The sequence below is a fragment of the Doryrhamphus excisus genome, linkage group LG20 (genome assembly GCF_037039965.1).
Source record: "Doryrhamphus excisus strain RoL-2023G ecotype Guam linkage group LG20, RoL_Dexc_Guam_v1.1, whole genome shotgun sequence".
NCBI lineage: Eukaryota > Metazoa > Chordata > Actinopteri > Syngnathiformes > Syngnathidae > Doryrhamphus > Doryrhamphus excisus.
Genome location: NC_136376.1, coordinates 14,636,672 through 14,658,860, shown reverse-complemented (window position 1 = coordinate 14,658,860; position 22,189 = coordinate 14,636,672). Strand labels below are relative to the sequence as shown.

General features: G+C 38.9%; 1 protein-coding gene across 1 annotated transcript; it reads right to left on the bottom strand.

Moving 5' to 3' along the window:
• Positions 1–22: 22 nt before the first annotated feature.
• On the bottom strand, positions 23–20,550 carry LOC131107773 (uncharacterized). Its single transcript, XM_078787429.1, has 19 exons — positions 20,515–20,550; positions 20,383–20,418; positions 20,162–20,206; positions 18,094–18,147; positions 17,586–17,630; positions 12,853–12,918; positions 11,250–11,291; positions 9,939–10,016; positions 9,564–9,599; positions 9,409–9,462; positions 8,038–8,091; positions 7,538–7,579; positions 5,278–5,454; positions 4,136–4,189; positions 3,789–3,842; positions 2,448–2,501; positions 2,314–2,367; positions 1,001–1,045; positions 23–175 (listed from the first exon to the last, which is right to left on the bottom strand). Exons 1-19 carry the CDS (start codon positions 20,545–20,547, stop codon positions 23–25), a joined length of 1,176 nt encoding a protein of 391 aa, XP_078643555.1. The 5' UTR covers positions 20,548–20,550.
• Between the last annotated feature and the right edge of the window lie 1,639 nt (positions 20,551–22,189).

Sequence of the window (22,189 nt, the reverse complement as noted above, 5' to 3'; positions counted from 1 at the left end):
CACAATATGGGTCAAAGGAATCTTAACCACAGGCACAGGCGTTTCCTGCCAATATGATTGATGGCATCGCAAAATGCACTCCATGCATCACTGTATCGCAACGACAGTCGGTTAGAGTCTTTACCTGCATCTTGTACAGGCTGCTCATCCCATTGCCCTCCACATAGGGTGGACCCTGAAAGACAACCAGTGGTAAATCACATCACATCACATCTCGCAGACCTTCTTCACGGAGATTCATCGGCATCAAGAGTCAGTACAGTCGGCCTGGGGCAGGTATTTACCGCTAAGCCTCTAAACGCTACACAAGGGCGATCGATAGCTCATTTGGTCATTTCACAATCAGATAAGGCGAGAGAACGGGATGAAATGAGAACTGTAGACTTCATAAACCATGAGCTAGTGTTATTTCAAAAAGTGAGAACAACTATTGAGCTGTTTCTCGGGGAGTATTTCAACACACACTTGTTTTTTTAGATTGGCAATTGAAGGCTTTTAAAATAGAAAGGGAGTCAAGGTGCTCATTTAGAGGCAAGTGGATGCTTGTGCCCTTTTCAGGCCACTGAGCCATCCCCTGTCCTCCCAGACTGCACTTTATGAGTCCAATGTGTGTGTGTGTGTGTGTGTGTGTGTTTGGGGCGGCTAGGAGGTAACACAGGTTCAAGGGGACGCCTGATGAATTATAGATTTGCCTTTGGAAGTGCTTACTCACTGGCCTTTTACAGGCACTGGACATGGTTCAATGCCAATGAGCGGGTCACCACAATGTCATTGTATTTGTACTTGTTTGTCATTTTTCTTTCTCGTGTTACACTAAGAACTCTTTGGTGTAGAGAAATAAGAGTATCCCGAAGGCCGCTTGTATAGATAGTTATCTGCCCCTAATGGAACTCATGTGTAATAGTGTGCCGCTGCCTGCAGTAATTGAGGTACAATGGATTTCACTACTTGGGAACAATCAGCAGAAGAAACTTTGTCACGTTGAGACAAGATAACTTACTGGAGGTCCTGGAAGGCCTTGTCGTCCACGAGGTCCTTCATTTCCCTGCCGATTACAAACCAGAATAAAAATCTCAGAGAGATAAAGGTAAAATAAATAATACACATTTTCCAACCACAACAAACTTGATTTTAGATTAGATTAGATTAGATTCAACTTTATTGCGCAACAAAATGCAGTTAGCATCCAACCAGAAGTGCAAATTTATAAATACCTTATTAGTAAGTATAGTAAAGTATAGAAATAGAATAGAGCTATGACTATGATACAGTGTGGATATATACAGGAATATAAATGACTATAATATGGCTATTGCAGATTATACAGATTATAAACCAGGGGTCTCAAACACGAGGACACCAGTCTGAGGCCCCCGCCTTGATATGAAAGTTTAATGTTAGTGCGGCCCGCGCAAGTTTGATATGGATGCTGTATGGTATCATGTACCCAGAAAAAATTATTACGTTTGATTCATGTTCATGTTAAAGGTTAAATAACTGTTAATAGTTATCCTCCCTATCCGTGTGGAAGTGGTAAGTTTTTGGCTATTTAAGTTTAAAGGAAATAACTCGAAGGCTACCGTTTAGGTCGCTAGCTCTCTAGTTTGCGAGTTAGCATGTGTCTGAAGACCCTGCAGTTGCGCAATATGTTGTAAATAAAAAGAGTATAAATGTGACTATAGTCGTGTTTTGTCATGTCTACAGGGCTCTAATAATGCTTTGTTCATTTTTATCTGAAAAAAATCATTTGTCTACCCACCAACTATATGTGCTTTCTTAAGTTTTTATTATTTGCCGTTTTATTGTTATTATTGTATTTATTCATTTATTACTGATTGATTGATTTTCTTTATTCTTGATTTGTTTATTTATTTTTCATCTTATTTTGTGTAGAAAAATAAAAAGTAAGATATTTGAGAACAGTGGAATGTTTTATCAGAGCTTTTATTGTAGAAAATCGAAACCAAAGCAAAGTTTATTAATTTTTCTGTTTTTAATAAATGCGTTTTTTTTTTTTTTTTTGAAAACCTGATGCGGCCCAGTCTCACCCAGACCCTAGCTCCAGTGCCCCCCAAGTAAATTGAGTTTGAGACCCCTGTTATAAACAGTATGCACAGTATGAATGTGACAAGATATAATAACAGTAATATGTACAGTAGTGCAATGAAGTCGTGCAATGCAGTAGTGCAGTGAAGTGATTGGGGGGGCAGAGTTCAGCAAGGGGGTGTGAGTAGTGGAAGGCGAGGGCAATGGGGGGCAGAGACAGCTTTCAAGTTAAACACATAAAATTCAATGTAAATAAAAATATCTTACCTTTTCTCCTTTAGTTCCTGTTTGACCCATTGGCCCGGGCCGACCCATAAGCCCCTGCAAGTTAAACAGAACAGTGACCACCACAATACCAGGTTACTAGTATTCTACTAGTATTCTTCAGATGTGCTTCTTACCGTCTCCCCAGTGCGACCAGTAACTCCAGGGAGTCCAGGAACTCCAGAAGGCCCCTAAAAGGGAGACAGTAGAGATGTTTTATTCGTAGTAAAAAACTAGGGATGTACCGATACCGATACCATCCAATACTTGAGAATACTTGAGAAATATGATCTCAGGGAAGAAGTACATTTGAAACACTTCTATGCTAGGACTACGTTATGCTAGCCATAGCATTTCAGTATGTGGAATCAAACTATGGAATGGATTGAGTAAGGAAATCAAACAATGCACAACGATGAGCCAATTCAAGAAACAATACAAGCAGTTGATGTTTGCTAAATACAAGGATGAAGAGTCTTGAACCAGTCATGATGTGCTATATACAGTAAAGTCTCGTTATATCGATATCGGTTATAACGAATTACTACTTATTACGATACTATTTTCATTTCCCGGCAAATTTCTAGTCTTTTATGATATAATTAGCTCCGTTAGTACGATACCTGGTTATTATGATAATCCGGTTACTAGGATGCCCTTTTCATCTCCCGACAGCCAATTTGGTCTGCTTATATCGATACAAAAGCAACTTAAATCAATCTTTGCTTAAGGATTTCAATACCAAAAAAGAACACGGCGAACGGCTGCTTCCAGTCAACTTTATTTTTCACACTTCCACCACCAGAGTGCAGCACACACAGCGGAAAACACCCGTCCCTCGCACCTACCCGTCCGGGTGGCAACACCTTCCCTATCAATAGTTCCGGGGTGAATTATGTTCCGGGGTGAATTATGTCCCGGTAACCGGTAATCACTACAGCGTAAGTTTATTTTTATTTACTGTAGTACAAAATGTATTGTAGTACAAAAGCATGCTAGATACGCAATCCATGAACTCAAGGAGAAAATTACATGCCATATCAAAGATCCGCCCACTTTTAATGCAGTTCGGCGCAGGATCGGATATATGGATAGTCCGTTATATCGGTATTTTTTCCGACTCCCGAGAATATCGATATAACGAGACTTATATCACATATATAAAACATATCATAAAAAAATCATTAAAAAAACCAAAAGAAAAATACCCATATGCTTCTCAGTTCCTCCAGAGAGTGCCTTGTTTTTTTAATTAGCACCCACATTCAAGGAAACCTACGTTGCTTAGAAAGCCGCGCCTCAGAGGGCAAAACATGGAGGGAGTCAGCATCCATGCCGCTTCCGATAGAGCTTTTGATACGTCCCATTAGACTAAAAAGCTTTTACAATAAATCAACATCTTTGAGGAAAAACAACCTCTCCGTGTCAGAAGAACGTCTCGCTGCCAGCTTAGTCCACTTTTTTTTTTTTACACTCACCTCATCGCCCTTATCTCCTGTGGGGCCTGAGAAGCCTCGCTCTCCTTTCACTCCCTGTAGGGGGCAGAACCAGTGATGGAAAGTGAATGTTTTTTATGTTGTTGCATGGCATGAAAAGGCCAAAAAAAAGACAACTGAAGCATGTAAACTTCAAAATGTCTCCCTCTGTTAGACTACACAGCTAGAAATTGCTCCCCGGCATCGATGTGGAACAACACTGTAGCCATAGCAACAAGTTCTGCTGCAAGCCTTCGAGTACAAGTGTTGGTCTAAAGCTTAGCTACAAGACACATTTGGTTGCTAAAACCATAAAAACATGGACACATATGTTGTAATCTCCTTCCAACCTTTGGGCCTTCTTTACCAGGATTCCCCATTGGACCTCGAACACCAGGATCTCCCTGTTTAAACAAACACAGGTGAATGAATGAAGTGAGAGCATTTTTTTGGATTAGACTTTGATATTTGGTAGAACTAGTTGAAAACATGTGGCATAAAATTGGCATAAAATGAATAAATCAGTTCATATTGGTGTTATTTTTCTGCTGACAATGATGCTGGCTCCTGAATGATGATGTTTGTAAATATACTATGTGCAATGATTGTAAAGCACTATAATAATAAGATAATAATAATAATAAGTGACAAGAGACATGTTGAATAAGGCCACATTATAATTTCCAGAGTTTCATACAGTATTTCGCATGGTTTTACACAGATGTTTGTGCTGCATAGAAATGTGCAGCTTTCTAAATTTTATCTTTACCAGCATTAGATTCCTTTGTAAATTGTACAGACGATAAAATATTACGTCTCAACTGTCTTAATTGTTGATTATTATTATATTTAAAAATAAATATGACGCTTTTTCTAGAACTTGTATTGCATATTACAGTATCTGTCCTATTTTGCATGATCAATGTTTGTGAAATGCAAAAGAAGCATAATGTGTTAATTCATGACTCAACATTAGTTTGAGGGAATAGCCAATATGGGTATACTCGTAATAAAGTACTACGCATATATTTTCATAGGTTATTTTAACCCAAACAAACATAATAAACTTGTTTTGACAGAAATGTTGGTATCCACAATCCTCAACATTGCTTCTTTGCGTCATGTATTTCAGTGTACCCCCACCTCCACTACTATTACAGCTACTTTGACAAAAAGAAAAAAGTGAGCTATTTGTGATTTCTTTATGACTGGCAATTGTACTTTATCGACAAAGCAGATCTCCGCTCAGTCGGCCATTGACTTTCTGGTATTTTGTGGTCCTTTGTCATTCAATAAAGACATAACGTCTGAATTGAATCGCTATAAAAACACTACGAGTTGAAGCAAATATTCTTTGACCTTTTGGCGGTCTACTCGAAATCAGCTGGCGAGCCACCGGTTAGAGACGCCTGCTTTATAGCTTTAATGCATAGTGACACGGTAAGCTCACGGAAGATGTGTTTACAGCATCTCACTAATGAGTCACAAGTACCTTTTCTCCCACCATGCCATCATGTCCCGGCGCTCCAGGGGAGCCCTTCTCTCCCTTCTGCCCAGTCAACCCGGAGACTCTCATCTGGCAAACACTGCAGGCGTTCTGGTGGGCCGGTCGATGGAGGAGGCAAACGTGGCAACACAGATAAGATATCATCAAGTCAGAACCCAAGAGCTGGATTTTCACCCTTTATTATGTCACATCCCCCGAGTGGAAGACAAGACCCCAGCTGACACAAAGTGTTCTCTAAATGTCTGCAGAGCAGAAATAATGTGGACCAACCAACAGCGTCTCTCATCGAGGTGAGTGGTGAACTTTGTCAAACTCATTGCCTGTGACATTTAGGTGAGAATTTTAAATATCACCCTCCCTAAACCAGTGTAGGTAGAAGCACTGTGCCTTGCCGCAGAGTGTTGCATACTGCGTCGCTGGGAGTGGCACTGCATTACACTTTAAGATGCAAATTGAAAAGAAATCAGTGCTATGTCCTCTGTCTATGATGTCATCAGTGAGTGACTCTAAAAACAGGTTTTTATTTGGGCTGTCAAATGATTAAACATTTTAATCTGATTAATCACATAAAAACAATTAACTGGGATTAATTATCATTATCAACTACGTCAGCTATGTCCCCTGTCTATGATGTCATCAGTGAGTGACTCTAAAAACAAGTTTTTATTTGGGCTGTCAAATGATTAAACATTCAATCTGATTAATCACATAAAAACAATTAACTGGGATTAATTATCATTATCAACTATGTCAGCTATGTCCTCTGTCTATGATGTCATCAGTGAGTGACTCTAAAAACAGGTTTTTATTTGGGCTGTCAAATGATTAAACATTTTAATCTGATTAATCACATAAAAAATAATTACTGTGATTAATTATCATTATCAACTACGTCAGCTATGTCCCCTGTCTATGATGTCATCAGTGAGTGACTCTAAAAACAAGTTTTTATTTGGGCTGTCAAATGATTAAACATTTTAATCTGATTAATCACATAAAAAATAATGAATTGTGATTAATTATCATTAGCAACTACGTCAGCTATGTCCCCTGTCTATTATGTCATCAGTGAGTGACTCTAAACACAGGTTTTTATTTGGGCTGTCAAATGATTAAACATTTTAATCTGATTAATTACATAAAACAATTAACTGGGATTAATTATCATTATCAACTACGTCAGCTATGTCCCCTGTCTATGATGTCATCAGTGAGTGACTCAAAAAACAAGTTTTTATTTGGGCTGTCAAATGATTAAACATTTTAATCTGATTAATCACATCAACATAATTAATTGGGATTAATTATTATTAGCAACTACGTCAGCTGTCCCTTGTCTATGATGTCATCAGTGAGTGACTCTAAAAACAGGTTTTTATTTGGGCTGTCAAATGATTAAGCATTTTAATCTGATTAATCACATCAACATAATTAATTGGGATTAATTATTAGCAACTACGTCAGCTGTCCCTTGTCTATGATGTCATCAGTGAGTGACTCTAAAAACAGGTTTTTATTTGGGCTGTCAAATGATTAAACATTTTAATCTGATTAAACACATAAAACAAATAATTAATTGTGATTAATTATCATTAGCAACTACGTCAGCTATGTCTCCTGTCTATGATGTCATCAGTGATGGACTCTCTTGGGCTGTCAAATGATTAAAAATGTTAATGAGATTATCAGTTTTGAATTAATTAATATAAAAATGTAAGCAGAAAGAAAATAAATCAGGGTTGTGTTTGTATATCTGCAAGAGGTTTATGATTGGAATTTCTTTCTAAAGAACGTCTAAATGTTTACATTTACAGACTTCAACATGCCTGAAAAGGAGTAGGAAGAAGTACATGATTTAATCCTACCCTGTCCGCTATTTTATTCACAGCACAGCTTAATATGCAAATAAGAGTTAAAAAAACAACATACCATTCGCTTGTCATGTTACAGATAAGAATAAAAATAAGATTAAAATGAATAAAAGTAACATTTAAATGGAATTTGGAATGGTATATCCAACTGCTCCCAGTGAACACAGCCTGGAAGCAGGGAGAGATATTTCTATATATATGCCGGTCATCCTGATGGAGGCACTCAAGCGCTTTTACTTCCTCGAGTGCTACAAGCCATACATTCATAGACGAGCAACACTATGAGCTGGTCACATATAAATGATCAACATTTGTATGTATTAGGTCTTTATTTAGTGAAGGTGTCATTCTCATTCATTAAGATGAAAACATACCTTGAGCAAAGCCCCCATATCGCCAACCATTGGTAGTGCAGTCTGTAAAAAGAAAAAACAAACAAACCATGAATCATAGGAACCATCAGTAGTACATCTATTATATTACAGAACTATTTATATGTTTATTTGGTGCTGTAAACGTTGGTTAATAACGGCATCCTTTATGCCCGGGAGGAGAGCGTTTCAGCTTTAGTGGTTCAATCTCCAAGACCGGAGGACACACTTAAACAATTTTGTTGATGACAATTCTCACATCGTCATATCTTGTGTCGTAAAACTTGTTTCATTTCATGCCCATCTTTTTTTGTGTTTTGTGGGTGTCTGTATGACATAGATGCACATTTAAAGGGCACAATTTACTTGGCTTGATTAGTTAATTCATTGTGAATTTACTGAAAATACGTAACTATAGGTAGAGAACAGCAAAAATATGGGCCCCAAAAATGAGCTGAATTAATGAATTTAACTTCACTAAGCCGCACAATTTTCTTACTTACTAGTTCACCTGGAGGTCCAGCAGGGCCTGGGGGACCCGGTCTGCCAGGGGGGCCCTTTAAAGTGAAACAAAAAAGAAAGGGAATTAGCAGACATACAACACTCCAATTCTATCACAGCTGGTGGCAATGTGGGACACAGTAGAACCTTGGTTAGCGACATTAACCTGTTCCAGAAGGTCCACCTCAAACTCGAATGTACTCTACCCAAAAGTCACCCATCAGAAAAGATGACTCAAATGACTCAAAACAAATTGCTGTCCTCATCACAATTCAAACATTGTGGTTTTTCAAATATGTATTCATTAATAACTGATGTTAGTCCAACAATATTGAAGTTATATGTAGTATTATGGCCATCAAGCCTCAGTAATATTACATTGATGAGACATGATATTATATTGCATTACATTACATTACATTCACTGCATGGAGTAAAACAAGTTCTCCCATTCTGTGTGGAAGTGGTAAGTTTTGGGCTTCTTTGTCCTTCTTTCGCACTCCATTTGAACACTTTAAATTTAGAACGAGGCTAACAAGTTAGCTCAGTAGGTTGCTATATTCCTTCTCTTATGTGGTGCAATGGGGTGTATAGGTTAATGAATAGCAGCTTTCTTTGGCTCAATGGTGACTTATTATTCAGCTGTGATCCATAAGAAAGGTAGAGGTTCGTTAGCAAAGAGCTACAGAGTCAACTGCTGATGCATCATGGAGGGGTGACGGAGCTGGGGGAAACTGACTTTGGGTCTCCATGCAAACACGCTGACACAATATGTGATAAAAATGCATAACACAATTGGATTCACGCAGTGTATTCATAACAAAACAAGAAGTGCACCATATTGTATGCTAACAAGGACATGTATACATACATCGGCACAACGATGAGCCAATTCAAGAAACAATACAAGTAGTTGATGTTTGCTGTCATGATGTGCTATATATATCACTATATTGACACTTACTATGGTACCCATTATGGCATTGGATGCTCACTTCGGTACGAGGTGCATTATTAAAAAAAAAACACAAAAAAAACCTTAAACTGTATTATGGAAAGCAGGAAGTGAACAAATGTAACAGTTAGTGATTGTAAAAGTACCAGATGGAGGGGTAGGATTTAATAAGCTTTGCTTCTTCCTACTCCTTTTGGACATGTGGAACTGGGAACTGATTATGGGATGCACTCAATTGTAATCTGATGCATGTTCAAATGAAATTAAACCATTACCATTAATATTACCATTACATACTGTTACATAGGGCTAGCTAATCAGGGCATACAGTAACCGAGGTTCCACTGCACCAAGCTTTTGACTTTGTCATTTCCAATATGTTGGCTTTTATCTGCTCATGTGGGAGAGAACAACTCACCTCTCTTCCTGGGGCTCCAGGAGGCCCAGAATAACCCTGTGATCCACGAGGACCCTGCAAAATACCCAGAAGCCTTCAAAACTTTGCAAACTACCAAAAAATTGTAAAAATATACAGCAATTATGATATGAGCTGAATAAGAACAATCTGCAAACCTCAAACCCTGCCTTTCCTGGAGGTCCCATGGGTCCCTGAGAACACATCACATATCTTGTTAACCCCGCCGGCCCTCCAGCACCCAGCATCCAATAAAGCCATTGTGTTGGATACCTTATGGTCTTATTGAGTCTGTCTCCAGCACTCCTTAGTTAAAAAAATGCACTCACTTGCAATCAGGTCTATGAGGTCTATGAGTCTATGAAAAGTGACGTGTGGAAGATATATGATGGGCGATGGGTGCGATGGGTGACACGGTAGTAGTGCCTTGTGGTAATGAATGCAATTTTCAAGGGACTTTACTGTTTCACTGGAGTAGATGTGAAATCCAAGGTAACAATTAAAGTCAATCTTGAATGTGCCATCATACTCACAGGCATGCCTGTGATGCTCTCTCCAGGCTCGCCTTTTTCACCGTGCTCTCCAGGAAGTCCTGGGACGCCTCGCTCCCCCTGACAAAAGAACAAGGCAGCAGTCAGACAACTCAATCTGAAGCTCCTGGAGAGCTGCTACACTGCATGATCATTAAGTATTTAGCATCGGGCTCAAATTGATTTTTTTTTTCTTTTATGTTTTGCCTTTTGCCGCTTCAAGAGGAGGAAGCACAAGTATCTTCAAGGCCAGTGGCGTGCACATGTTCATTATCCACTTCATTTGTGCTCGTGCTGAGTGGCACACAATATGCAAATTGATTTTTCTTTCTTTCTTTCTGTAACAAGGCAATGGGAAACTTGAGTACAATTATTTATTTTTACTTCTGTATGACAAAGCCCCTCAAACGCCTCAAAATTCAGATTGAAAGAATGCTTCAATACCCATGTGACATTACAGTATATATAGTCAAGCTTTTAAAACACACAATTTTTTTAGTATGACTCAGTTTTCCATGAAAATTGTCATCCAAATTGTCTGCCTGAATTTTCAAGCATAAAAATGTCCAAATGAAGTCAAATACAAGTAGGAGATATTCAGAAGACTCAGAAGACTCAGAATTACTGTTTACGCTGTACATTGTTCATATTTGATGTCATCTATTTATTCTCCACATTATTATTATTTATTATTATACGGGAGCCAGGCAACGACATTTCATTGGCAATTTCACTGCTGTGTTACTGTGCAATGACAATAAAGTCTATCTATCCATCCATCCATCCATCCAACCATCCATCCATCCATCAAACCATCTATCCATCCAACCATCCATCCATCCATCCAACCATCCATCCATCCATCCAATCATCCATCCATCAAACCATCTATCCATCCAACCATCCATCCATCCATCCATCCAACCATCCATCCATCAAACCATCCATCCATCCAACCATCCATCCATCCAATCATCCAACCATCCATCCAACCATCCATCCATCCAACCATCCATCCATCCAACCAACCATCCATCCATCCAACCATCCATCCATCCATCCATCCAACCATCCATCCATCCATCCATCCATCCAATCATCTATCCAACCATCTACCCATCCATCCATCCATCCAATCATCCAACCATCCATCCAACCATCTATCCATCCATCCATCCATCCATCCATCCAATCATCCAACCATCCATCCATCCATCTAACCATCCATCCATACAGTACATTGGAGTTATGATGCCAATGTTAAGGTCATGAAGTATTAGATCATTTTTACTGAAAAGAAAAATGGCTTCATACCTTGGGGCCACGGGAGCCTCTGGACAAAGATAGTCCATCGCCCTGCAGAAGGAGAAAATCAGAAAAGGTTTATAATCGTACAATGAGCAACATTCAACAGTGTGAAAAGCTGCTCAGACTGTTTGCAATGCGTGGGTGCTCAGAAAAAGACAGCAACGGTGATCTCCATGGTCTCCCATGATGCACTTGTACAGTACAAGGTGTATCAAAAAAGCAGACCCTCCAAAGGTTACAATTGCATATTTTCCATGTGTTGGTATGGACATCATCCTTCATTTATTGTAGAATTAATTTTATTGTAACTATAAAACATATAACTTTAGTTGTAGTGCTTGATCACCTGTGATATTAAAACATTGTTCAAGGTTGCTTGTTGGGCACAGAACAGTCAGAATGAATGGGAGCACGAACCATAGTCAAGTGTCAGATGAAGATAAGAGAAGAGATAATACATGGAAGGACTAAAACCAAAATTAAAGACGTAATATTAACAACTATTTAGTCTAGCAAAGCATGCTGGGAAGCGGCATGTGTCTGTTCAAACTTGATATTTCAGTAGATTAGGAGAAGAATTTAAGTAATTGCTTTATTTTATATAATTAAATCTATAATAATAATATATTTTATTTGTATAACGCTTTTCAAAATACTCAAAGACACTTTACAGAAGAATGGAGTTGAATAAAAGCAAATAAACAGAGTAAAAGATACTTTAAAATACAACATACATTTGTTAATACACAGTTAAAACTTGAGTAAAAGCGGGGCGGGGTACAGCAGTCAGGTATAAATAAATCTAATATTAATACATAATGTAATAAAACTGGTAAACATTGTATCCTGATTTGTTTTATAAAATAACATTTTGTCCACCCAGAATTCCCTTTTTCAGGGTTTCAAACATACAACAGAGTGAAGGAATACAGCTCTTCATTATTAGCTCAAATCAATGGAGAGACAGCTATTTGAAGAGCCCCCCTCATTTCAACCACCCATTGAGTTCTTTTTAGTGCTTTTATTGTCATCTTAAATAACAAAGACCATAAAATGTGACAGGAAAAACAAAAATCTATTTCCTGTCACGGACGCTTACCAGCAGCAATGACATTCATGAAAGCACCTTAGTACCAAAGATGTCAACTTACTATGCACACATAGCACGTTAGCAGCCACATAGAAAGTCCAAACACTTCATCTTGCTCTAATTTTCTCATCGTCTGCTAGCTGAGCTGGTTGAGTTTGACCCTTTCGCCAAAACAAACAAGATGGTTCAAAACCGTGGAGCATGTAAATGCATCGCCTATTTGATGGACGCTATAATGAACATATATATATGCATATTCACGTCCATTAAATGCAGTGCTTCAATGGCCCTAATCTTCAAAATGGGCGGAGAGATAATTACCCAGGCTGAGGTTATTCAATGTTTGATTACTTAATGGTGTTGCATCATCAAAACAGCATCGTTGCTGCATGTAGCTGAAGGGGCTAATTTCTAATGCTGGATCTGTGCTTGATTAATTAATCTTCTATGATCTGTTTCAAATGCACTTTTGAATATGCATATTTGCAACAGCCATAAAAAAAGACTGAAATCACACACCGCATAACCGGGCTCTCCAGGCTCGCCCTTGGGTCCTGGCAGTCCCATCACTGCTCCTGAGTCCCCCTACAGAAAGAAGAAATCGTCATATATATCAGCTAGTTGCCGGTTTGTTAGTTTTTGTACGTGTGACATTCATGTGTTGTGGGAATTCCCGAGCTTTCCGGACACACAACACTGCTCGTTGCTGCCTTTTGTGCCCCCCCCCTCCAATGTAAAACTAAAGACTTCATACACTACTGGTTAAAAATGTAAGAGCAGTTGATGATTTGCAATTTACATTTTGCACTGTTCAATCTTGAGGATGCAAAATGCAAAAAGAAACGGGAGTGTAAAAAAAAGGATGAATAGATTATATCAGGGGTGGGCAAACTACGGCCCGGGGGCCACATCCGGCCCGCCAAGTGTTTGAATACGGCCCGCCCAATCTTTCCAAAGCATTTCATTTAAACTCAACATACAACCTGGCATCATGGCCTGAGCCAACCTTTTGATGGTTTTATCAATTTCGTTTTTTGACATGGTCTGTTGTTTACAAAGTGCTCCTGAAAAAAGGGACACAAGCACATAATAATAATAATAATAATTATTATTATTAGATTATTATAATTATTATTAGAACTATTATGATTATTATATTATTATATTAATGCTAATTATTAGATTAATTATATATAATATTATTGTTATATTTGCATATTTTACACAATAATGATATAATAATTATTATTTTAATTTTATTGTAATTATTATATTTTGTTATTTTTAAAATATTTAAATATAAATATAAAATAATAAATAATAATAGCAGATTGCAAGACAATTTTACAGATACAATAATACCAGGTGGACTGTTACGTGTAAAATATATCTGCCCCCCCCCCCGTAAATTTTGTCATATCAATGCGGCCCGCGAGTCAAAAAGTTTGCCCACCCCTGGATTATATGAATGAGGTAGTTGAAAAGTTCAATCGCTACTTGGTAAATGTTGGTCCAAAACTGGAAGAAGAGAGTCCACAATTCTGCACAAAGCAGTAAAGGAAGGAAACTACGTCTAGATGGGAATCCCAATTCTATGTTCCTTACAAAATACAAAATGGAAACAATAAAAAGGTCCTAGAACCGCAGATGTGCTTCAGTAATTCATCATTCCAGACTGGTAAATTCCTAAACAAAATGAAAACAGCTAAAGTAGTTCAAATTATGAAATGATCAAGAAGCTGTTCAATAATAGGTTGGACAAAGTTATTTATAAGAGCTAAGATTTACATGCAACACTTCAACGTTACAGACCATAGAAAGTGTGTAGATGCAGTATTTATGGATCTGACAGAAGCCTTGATACAATTAATCACAATGTCCTAATTACTAAATTAGAAAGGAAAGGAATCAGAGGGTTTGTTTTGAATTGGGTCAAAAGCTTCCTAGCTAACAGAAAGCAATATGTAATGCAAGGAGAATACAAGGATGAAATCAGGGGTCAATACTAGGATCACAACTGACCAACTTGTATATTTATGACATCTGTAAGGTGACGAAAAACCGCAAGATAATATTATTTGCACTACTGCTTTTTGTTAAAAGCACACCAGAGATAATTAAAAATAAGACATGAAATGACGATACTAGGTTGCACAGCGGTCGAGTGGTTAGCACGCGGACCTTACAGCTAGGAGACCAGGGTTCAATTCCACCCTCGGCTATCTCTGTGTGGAGTTTGCATGTTCTCCCCGTGCATGCGTGGGTTTTCTCCGGGTACTCCGGTTTCCTCCCACATTCCAAAAACATGCTAGGTTAATTGGCCACTCCAAAGTGTCCATAGAATGTGAGTGTGAATGGTTGTTTGTCTATATGTGCCCTGTGATTGGCTGGCCACCAGTCCAGGGTGTACCCCGCCTCTCGCCCCAAGACAGCTGGGATAGGCTCCAGCACCCCCGTGACCCTCGTGAGGAAAAAGTGGTAGAAAATGAATGAATGAATGACTACAGTATACTATCCTTGAACCTAAATAAAACTAAAATCATGCTATTTGGTGATAGCAGAAAGGATATAGCTCCCGATGATGTAGATGTCTGGAGGCGTCTGATAGCTTTTTGTTGTATGAAGCCATTTTTTCAGGCTTCTATTTGGCCAAAGTGCAATTTTGTGGTTCCAAAATGTGATTTCCCCAAGTTGGCAACACTGCGAGGAGACCGTATCCTTATTGTGATCATTTAGCACATCCGTGTTTGTCCTTGGTTACTCCTAAAATCCTTACAATGCCATCAAATGTCACTCTTTGTTTGAAAGTGACTGCCTTCCCCGACATAAACAAATGTTTTTGTTTCCTGGCTGGCAAAATGTAACTCAATCCTTTCATGGATATAACCTGAAATCTCTGTGATGTTGACAACTTCCTTTCTTTTCCATGCAAATCAAAATGACAGGTGACAGATGGAAGGAGGCAAAGAAAGACAGGGAGACATAACAAAAGTAGACGTGTTTACAGTGTGACAGAGCGACACAGCAAGGAACATGTGACATATCAAAATCATCATCAGTCTCTTTCGTTTGTTCATAAGGGAACAGTAGAGGCACATGGTGACATACGTATTTAAGGAGTAAGTATCATCAGTACGTTCTCTGGGTAAACCTTGGACGTGTGTTTAGGCGACATATCATGTTGGAAAACCCAACCAACGGGAGGGGATCATGCTCTGCCGCACAATTAACCACAGTTCCCCAGTGTCAGCAGTACTCATGCATGCTCAGACCATGACACCGCCACCACACTTTGACTGTAAACAAGACGCTAACCTCGATGCCGCGAATGTCTGTGAACACGACATGGGTCCCGACTGTTTGTGTAGCCGTCCAGACAGCTCGATCACAATGTTGATGACTTTGGACCTGACTTGACTCGGGAACCGAATTGGACTTCAGCCCGATGACTTGCAAATACTTGAAATATTCAGTTATTGATTTTATTGATCTTTCGATATATACAGTCACATGCCGGAAAAGATCTACCTCGTTGAATGCATCTATGAACATCCAATCAGGTTTATGGTAATGGTAATGGTAATGGTAATGGTTTTATTTCATTTGAACATGCATCAGATTCCAATTGAGTGCATCCCATAATCAGTTCCCAGTTCCACATGTCCAAAAGGAGTAGGAAGAAGCAAAGCTTATTAAATCCTACCCCTCCATCTGGTACTTTTACAATCACTAACTGTTACATTTGTTCACTTCCTGCTTTCCATAATACAGTTTAAGGTTGTTGGGTTTTTTTTTTTAATAATGCACCTCGTACCGAAGTACGAGTTGATATGACCATCCAATGCCATAATGGGTACACCCTGGACTGGTGGCCAGCCAATCCCAGGGCACATATAGACAAACAACCATTCACACTCACATTCATACCTATGGACAATTTGGAGTGGCCAATTAACCTAGCATGTTTTTGGAATGTGGGAGGAAACCGGAGTACCCGGAGAAAACCCACGCATGCACGGGGAGAACATGCAAACTCCACACAGAGATGGCCGAGGGTGGAATTGAACCCTGGTCTCCTAGCTGTGAGGTCTGCACGCTAACCACTCGACCACCGTGCAACCGAGTATAATCATTTCATCTCTCATTTTTAATTATCTCTGGTGTGCTTTTAACAAAAAGCAGTAGTGCAAATAATATTAGCTTGCGGTATTTCGTCACTTTACAGATGTCATAAATATACAAGTTGGTCAGTTGTGATCCTAGTATTGACCCCTGATTTCATCCCTGTATTCTCCTAGCATCTCCTAGCCATGAAAGGCTTGAGACTCTGGTAGGTACCTCTTGAGATAATATATTGTATTAAAAATGGTTGCCTTGTGAATTTTGTACCAAATTCTTGCACATGGAAGTAAATGTTCGGATTTTTTACATTACAATTTAACACCCATTCCCATTTGGTGCTGCATTAATATTCAGTTGGGCTATGTTTCATCTATGTACTCAGAGCAGGCTTGCATTTTTGTATCAGTATGAAAGAAGGGAAATATTTCAGTGACTTATAACGAGGGTTCACTTTTGGGTCACACGCTGCTTTGTTGAAGTGGGAACAAACTGTAAGATGCAGAGACTGTGCAGGCTAACAAAGACATATTTTGTCATCTCTTTGTATATACACTAAACATCAACTATGCACCGCAAGCCTCATAATTGAATGGCTTTATGCATATTAGCTTTGTATTCAAATCTAATCTGGAAATGAATGTTTGTTTTTGTTGTGGCGTATGAATACATATTCGCACTTGTCCCTGGAACGAGAGTTTGTATTAGCGGAGGCGACAAAAGGAGGGCGCTCAATCTGCAAGGATGTAGGAAGCTTAAGCACTTGAAATTAGATTTACTTCTCTGCCCCAGAGTTTGACAGAATGACTCTATAGCAAAGGGGGGGGGGGGTGCATGTAAAGCGTCATTTATTTTGACAAGTGACACACCTCATCAAACACGCATGTCAAAGTGCGCACGCTGCTGCACTTTGTCACTTTTGAAACAAGTCCTGCTGCAAGAGGGCTTTTGTGTAAAGTAGCTGGGGTAGTCGGGCGGGCATCAAAAGCTGCGCCGTGATTGAAGATGGCGTGAATGACATGCAAGGTGAGTCATCAGGCAGGTGTCTTGTATGTTCAACCTCTGATGAAACATCACGGCCTCATGGGTTTTTTTTTTTTTTCTTAGAGGTGAGAACTTGGAAGTTTGCCTACCTTTTCTCCTTTTAGGCCATTTCTTCCAGGCTCCCCTGGCGATCCCTGTAAACATTGGTGGGGAAAAAAAGAAGGCATCTATCAGCAGGCCTTCATCTTCTCACACACCCCCTCCTCCTCCTCACTGCCTCAGCAGACTGCCGAATTTCAACATCATTTCCTTTTGACTGCTTTTTACAAAATGTCTTTCTTCCGTCCCTGCTTTTGAAGAAAGGCAGATGTTCATCAGATGTTCATTATCAAAGCAGGTGCCGCAAACAGATTGAGCCTCTGTTTAGTTGGGTTTTTTTTGGCAAAAAAAAAACAGATTTTTGCTATTTCTGCTAATTACTTCTCACCTTTGCTGACTGACTGTGTAAGAAAAGAGTCTGGGCTCTTCTTTGTGATACTCTGCTAATCAGTTGATCTCAGGCTCAGTCTGGCAGGCTGAAGTCGGAGGCAGAGGATAAGCCAAGGTGACAGATAAGGCGACAAGGCTTGACAAGAAGTCTGCTACAGGTACACTTACTGGCTCTCCTGGGAGGCCGGGGAGTCCAGTGGGTCCAGACGAGCCTTGCTTGCCCTGACAGAACACAATAAGAAAGGGCTTTCATTTTATTGGATTAGCCAGGAGCAAGGATTTGATTTTTTTTTTAAATAAAAAGGACACCCATCTCTATATGTCATAAATCACTCCATGAATACTTGAACTGGATTTGTCCAAATAAATAGTATTTTTAGCCTTGGCCAGTGTAGTATGTCTCCTGCAGAAAACCACTAAAGTCCAGAGACCAAAAACTAGTGATGTTAAAAGAGATGCCGGGGCTTCGAAGCGTGTGTCGAGTAATCGAGTGGGTACTTCCGTGTACCGAGGTTTGATTCATTGGGGGGAGGGGCCGGGATTGATGACGTCAGAAGCCTCGTTGCCAGGTTGTACCACGTGACGGCTTCGGGAAAAGGTTCAGAATTTGGCGCAATTTTTACCCGTCACTCAGCAATATAAACATTAAACTTAAACATTAAAATGTGGGTTATAAAATGTGGATAATATTTGTCGATGGTTTGGTTGCTATACCGTTACGTTAGTTTGGACTTCAGAGAGAGAAGATATGGAGCCAGCTAGAAAGAGGAAATAGTGTGGAAACATTTTGACTTAATCAGTAAGCCAAAACAACACTATTAATAGATAATATGTTTGCATTTCCAAACCTGTATTTCACTGTTTGTCATCGTTATTAAGAGGTGAAGTGCTTATTGTGTTTCAAGGAGTTGGGGTACAATAATAATAATAATAATAACACATCATCCATGTTCAGGCATTAACGGACCTTTCATGAACATAAAGATGAAACTGGACCTTCACCCGTCCATGGTAAGGTTAGTAGTACTACATTATAATATTAATATATTACAGTATTACCAACACAACCATGATGAAGCTAGCCACATCACATGATACATGGCATTTATGGACAAGAAAACATTCAATATTTTATATATACTGCATATTTTATCTTACACTTTGTAGATTAATCATTTGGTTATATTTTTTTTGTAGTACATTTACAAGCATTCAATGCATCACACATGAAGATACATGCGCCTGTAATTCTATCCAAGGCCAGCAGGGGGTGTCGTGTGCACATGAAGCTTCAAGAAATGAATCCATTCTTGAACCAGTTGACTGAAATGGTTCGAAGCCTCATGGGGGCTTCATTTCGCCATCAATACAAAAAACAAAACAGAACCACCCCACCTGCCGATATAATCAGGGGGAATGTACGGCGTCAAATCTGCGGGTTTTGTTCCTTTGAAACGGTTTCCTTTGTTACACAATCAACACATCAGCTTCTCCACTGGAGTTTTATAAAACACATATTTTGTACTCCAGTTACTGTTAAGTCAAATTTACAATGTCTACTTTTCTTTTTTTAAGTATTAATAGCCCATATCAATATGATCTGCTTCTACTACGCTTCATGGTTGACGAGTAAGCCTCGCTCTCGCCCCCTGTAGAGTGCATGGAGTACTGCATGAACAAGCAAAGCGCAAGCGTATTTGCCTGATGTTTTGCAGGTCAAATGAAAAGATTTGGCAGACCGGATGTGGCCAGTGGACTGCCTATTAGAGGTCTATGTTCTAGATCAGTGGTTCTGAACCGGTTCGGCTGTAGGACTCACCATCACTGCAGAAATGTTTCAACTCTCAAATGACTCATATTTAACAGGATTGTTTACAATGGACGACTGCAGATCAAAGTGGGCATGAAAGTCCTCCTAGTCCCATCATAGTGGACCTGGGAGTCTTCATTGTTAGCGCAATTCTCCCATGCACTTAACCTGACTCCATCTGTCTCCATGGTGATCTCTTGTAGCTAATACTAGCTGTGTGTGACGGACGACACGCTTCATGTCCTTCCGCACCAAATTGTCCACAAACACGATGCAAAAACGTGAAGTGCAACACACGGTCATTCTACTTTTTGACCCAGCTTAAATGAGACAACCTCCGAGTGCTCTTCACTCCCCAGAATGACATTTTAAGGTACTGGAAATGTGGAAATGCAAAAAAAAAAAAAAAAAAAAAAAGTGACTCACCTCTGGACCTTGATCTCCTTTCAATCCCGGCAGCCCGATGTTTCCCTATGACATCACAGCGGAGTGAGAACGTGGGGTGCAAGGCAAGGAAATGAATGATAAAGTATTTGTTCCACATTGACTCTATAACTTTATTCCTTTGTGATTGAACTAAAAAGAAGTTGCACTGAAAGCAAAATAAAAATGTCTACTGTCAACTGTTGAAGCCTTTAACATGTTACCTTGACACCTTGCGGTCCTTGCGCTCCAATTTCCCCCTTGTGGTTTACAAGTATCGAGGAAAAAAAAAACATGTCACTTAAACATCACTTATGGCAGCTTTGTGAACACAGACAGAATTTGGCAATACTTACACGATCCCCCTTTTCGCCTTTTGGTGTATTCATCGTTTCATCCTTAAACAAGACAAATAAAACACTTACAAATGTGACTTAGCCATGAATAAAATTCTACTTTATGCCTGTACTTGGCTTCTCTGGATTGGGGTATCTCGGTTTTTGTAGGATTCAAAAATGTTGGTAAAAATGTGTTTTCAGTCACCGTCTCAGTTATGGTACGACAGGAATAAAACACCTGACAAAGTAGTACATCAGTATCACCCAAACAAAGCATGTACACATCGGTGAAGAATGAATAGTGTTTCTTTTAAAGTTGGGACACTGTAAACCAGGGGTCTCAAACATGCGGCATGAAAGTTTAATGTTCGTGCAGCCCATGCAAGTTTGATATGGATGCTGTATGGTATCATGTACCCAGAAAAAATTATTACGTTTGATTAATGTTCATGTTAAAGGTTAAATAACTGTTAATAGTTATCCTCCCTATCCGTGTGGAAGTGGTACGTTTTTGGCTATTTAAGTTGAAAGGAAATAACTTGAAGGCTACCGTTTAGGTCGCTAGCTCTCTAGTTTGCGAGTTAGCATGTGTCTCAAGACCCTGCAGTTGCGCAATATGTTGTAAATAAAAAGAGTATAAATGTGACTATAGTCGTCTACCCACCAACTATATGTGGTTTCTTAAGTTTTTACTATTTGCTGTTTTATTATTATTATTATATGTATTTATTACTGATTGATTGTTTTTCTTTATTCTTGATTTGTTTATTTATTTTGTATCTTATTTTGTGCAGAAAAATAAAAATTAAGATATTTGAGAACAGTGGAATGTTTTATCGGAGCTTTTATTGTAGAAAATCGGAACCAAAGCACTGAAAAAGTTTGTATATTTTTTTCTGTTTTTAATAAATGCGTTTTTTTTTGTACCAAAAGTACATTTTGAATCTCATCTTTCATCTTAAAAAAAGTTTGTACCTTTTTCCATTCGTTAGTAATCAGCAGAGTTTCAGCAAAATATGAGTTTAAAAAAAAGACTGTCGTGAGAAGATTGATTTCAAGAAGAACTTTCAAAAATGTATCCATATATATTTGGCCAAAATGTTTAAATGATTCCACAACATAAACAACACAAAAACATTGTTTACCATGAAAATATAAATATGTTTTTTTACAAATACAACCATGAACTATTAACAATTTTCACATTTGCAACTGAACACTGTGTGTGTGCACAAATTTGTGTGAGTGTGTGCTTCCTTTCAATGCGTAACCTCCCTCGTGCAACCTTTTCACTTCCTGGTTGCTGTGCAGTGTGTATTTCAATGGAAGATATACAGGCCCAGTTCTTATAAAACGCACTTCTGTCATCTTGTAGTCGACTTAAAATCGCTACAAAAAATGCTCTCTTTTATTGTAGAGTTGCATCATCAGCTCTTTGTGTCTCTCGAGCAAAGAAATGTAAAATACTTATATACGTGGATACATCTTTGGATGATGAACAAGGCCGTATCTCTCGCCTTTCTTTCTCCTATAAAACACTTCAAGCATTCAAGCAATTGTGTGTTTTGGAGTGTTAGACCAATAGGCTTTCAGGCAGTTTCTGATTCTTTTTTTTAGTACGGCTTCAAAAAGGTTTCAAATGCCAGACCTTGGCTAAATAAGGTGAGAAACGCTAGTGAATTGAAGAAAGTTC

Bases quoted from the DNA above. Each gene is read 5' to 3' on its own strand.
- LOC131107773 (XM_078787429.1), bottom strand. From the start codon at position 20,547: ATGAATACACCAAAAGGCGAAAAGGGGGATCGT. The intron at 18,148-20,161 runs GTGAGTCACTTT...GTGTTCTGTCAG, and splicing joins AAGGAGATCAAGGTCCAGAG to GGCAAGCAAGGCTCGTCTGG. The intron at 7,580-8,037 runs GTAAGTAAGAAA...TTCTTTTTACAG, and splicing joins CTGGACCTCCAGGTGAACTA to ACTGCACTACCAATGGTTGG.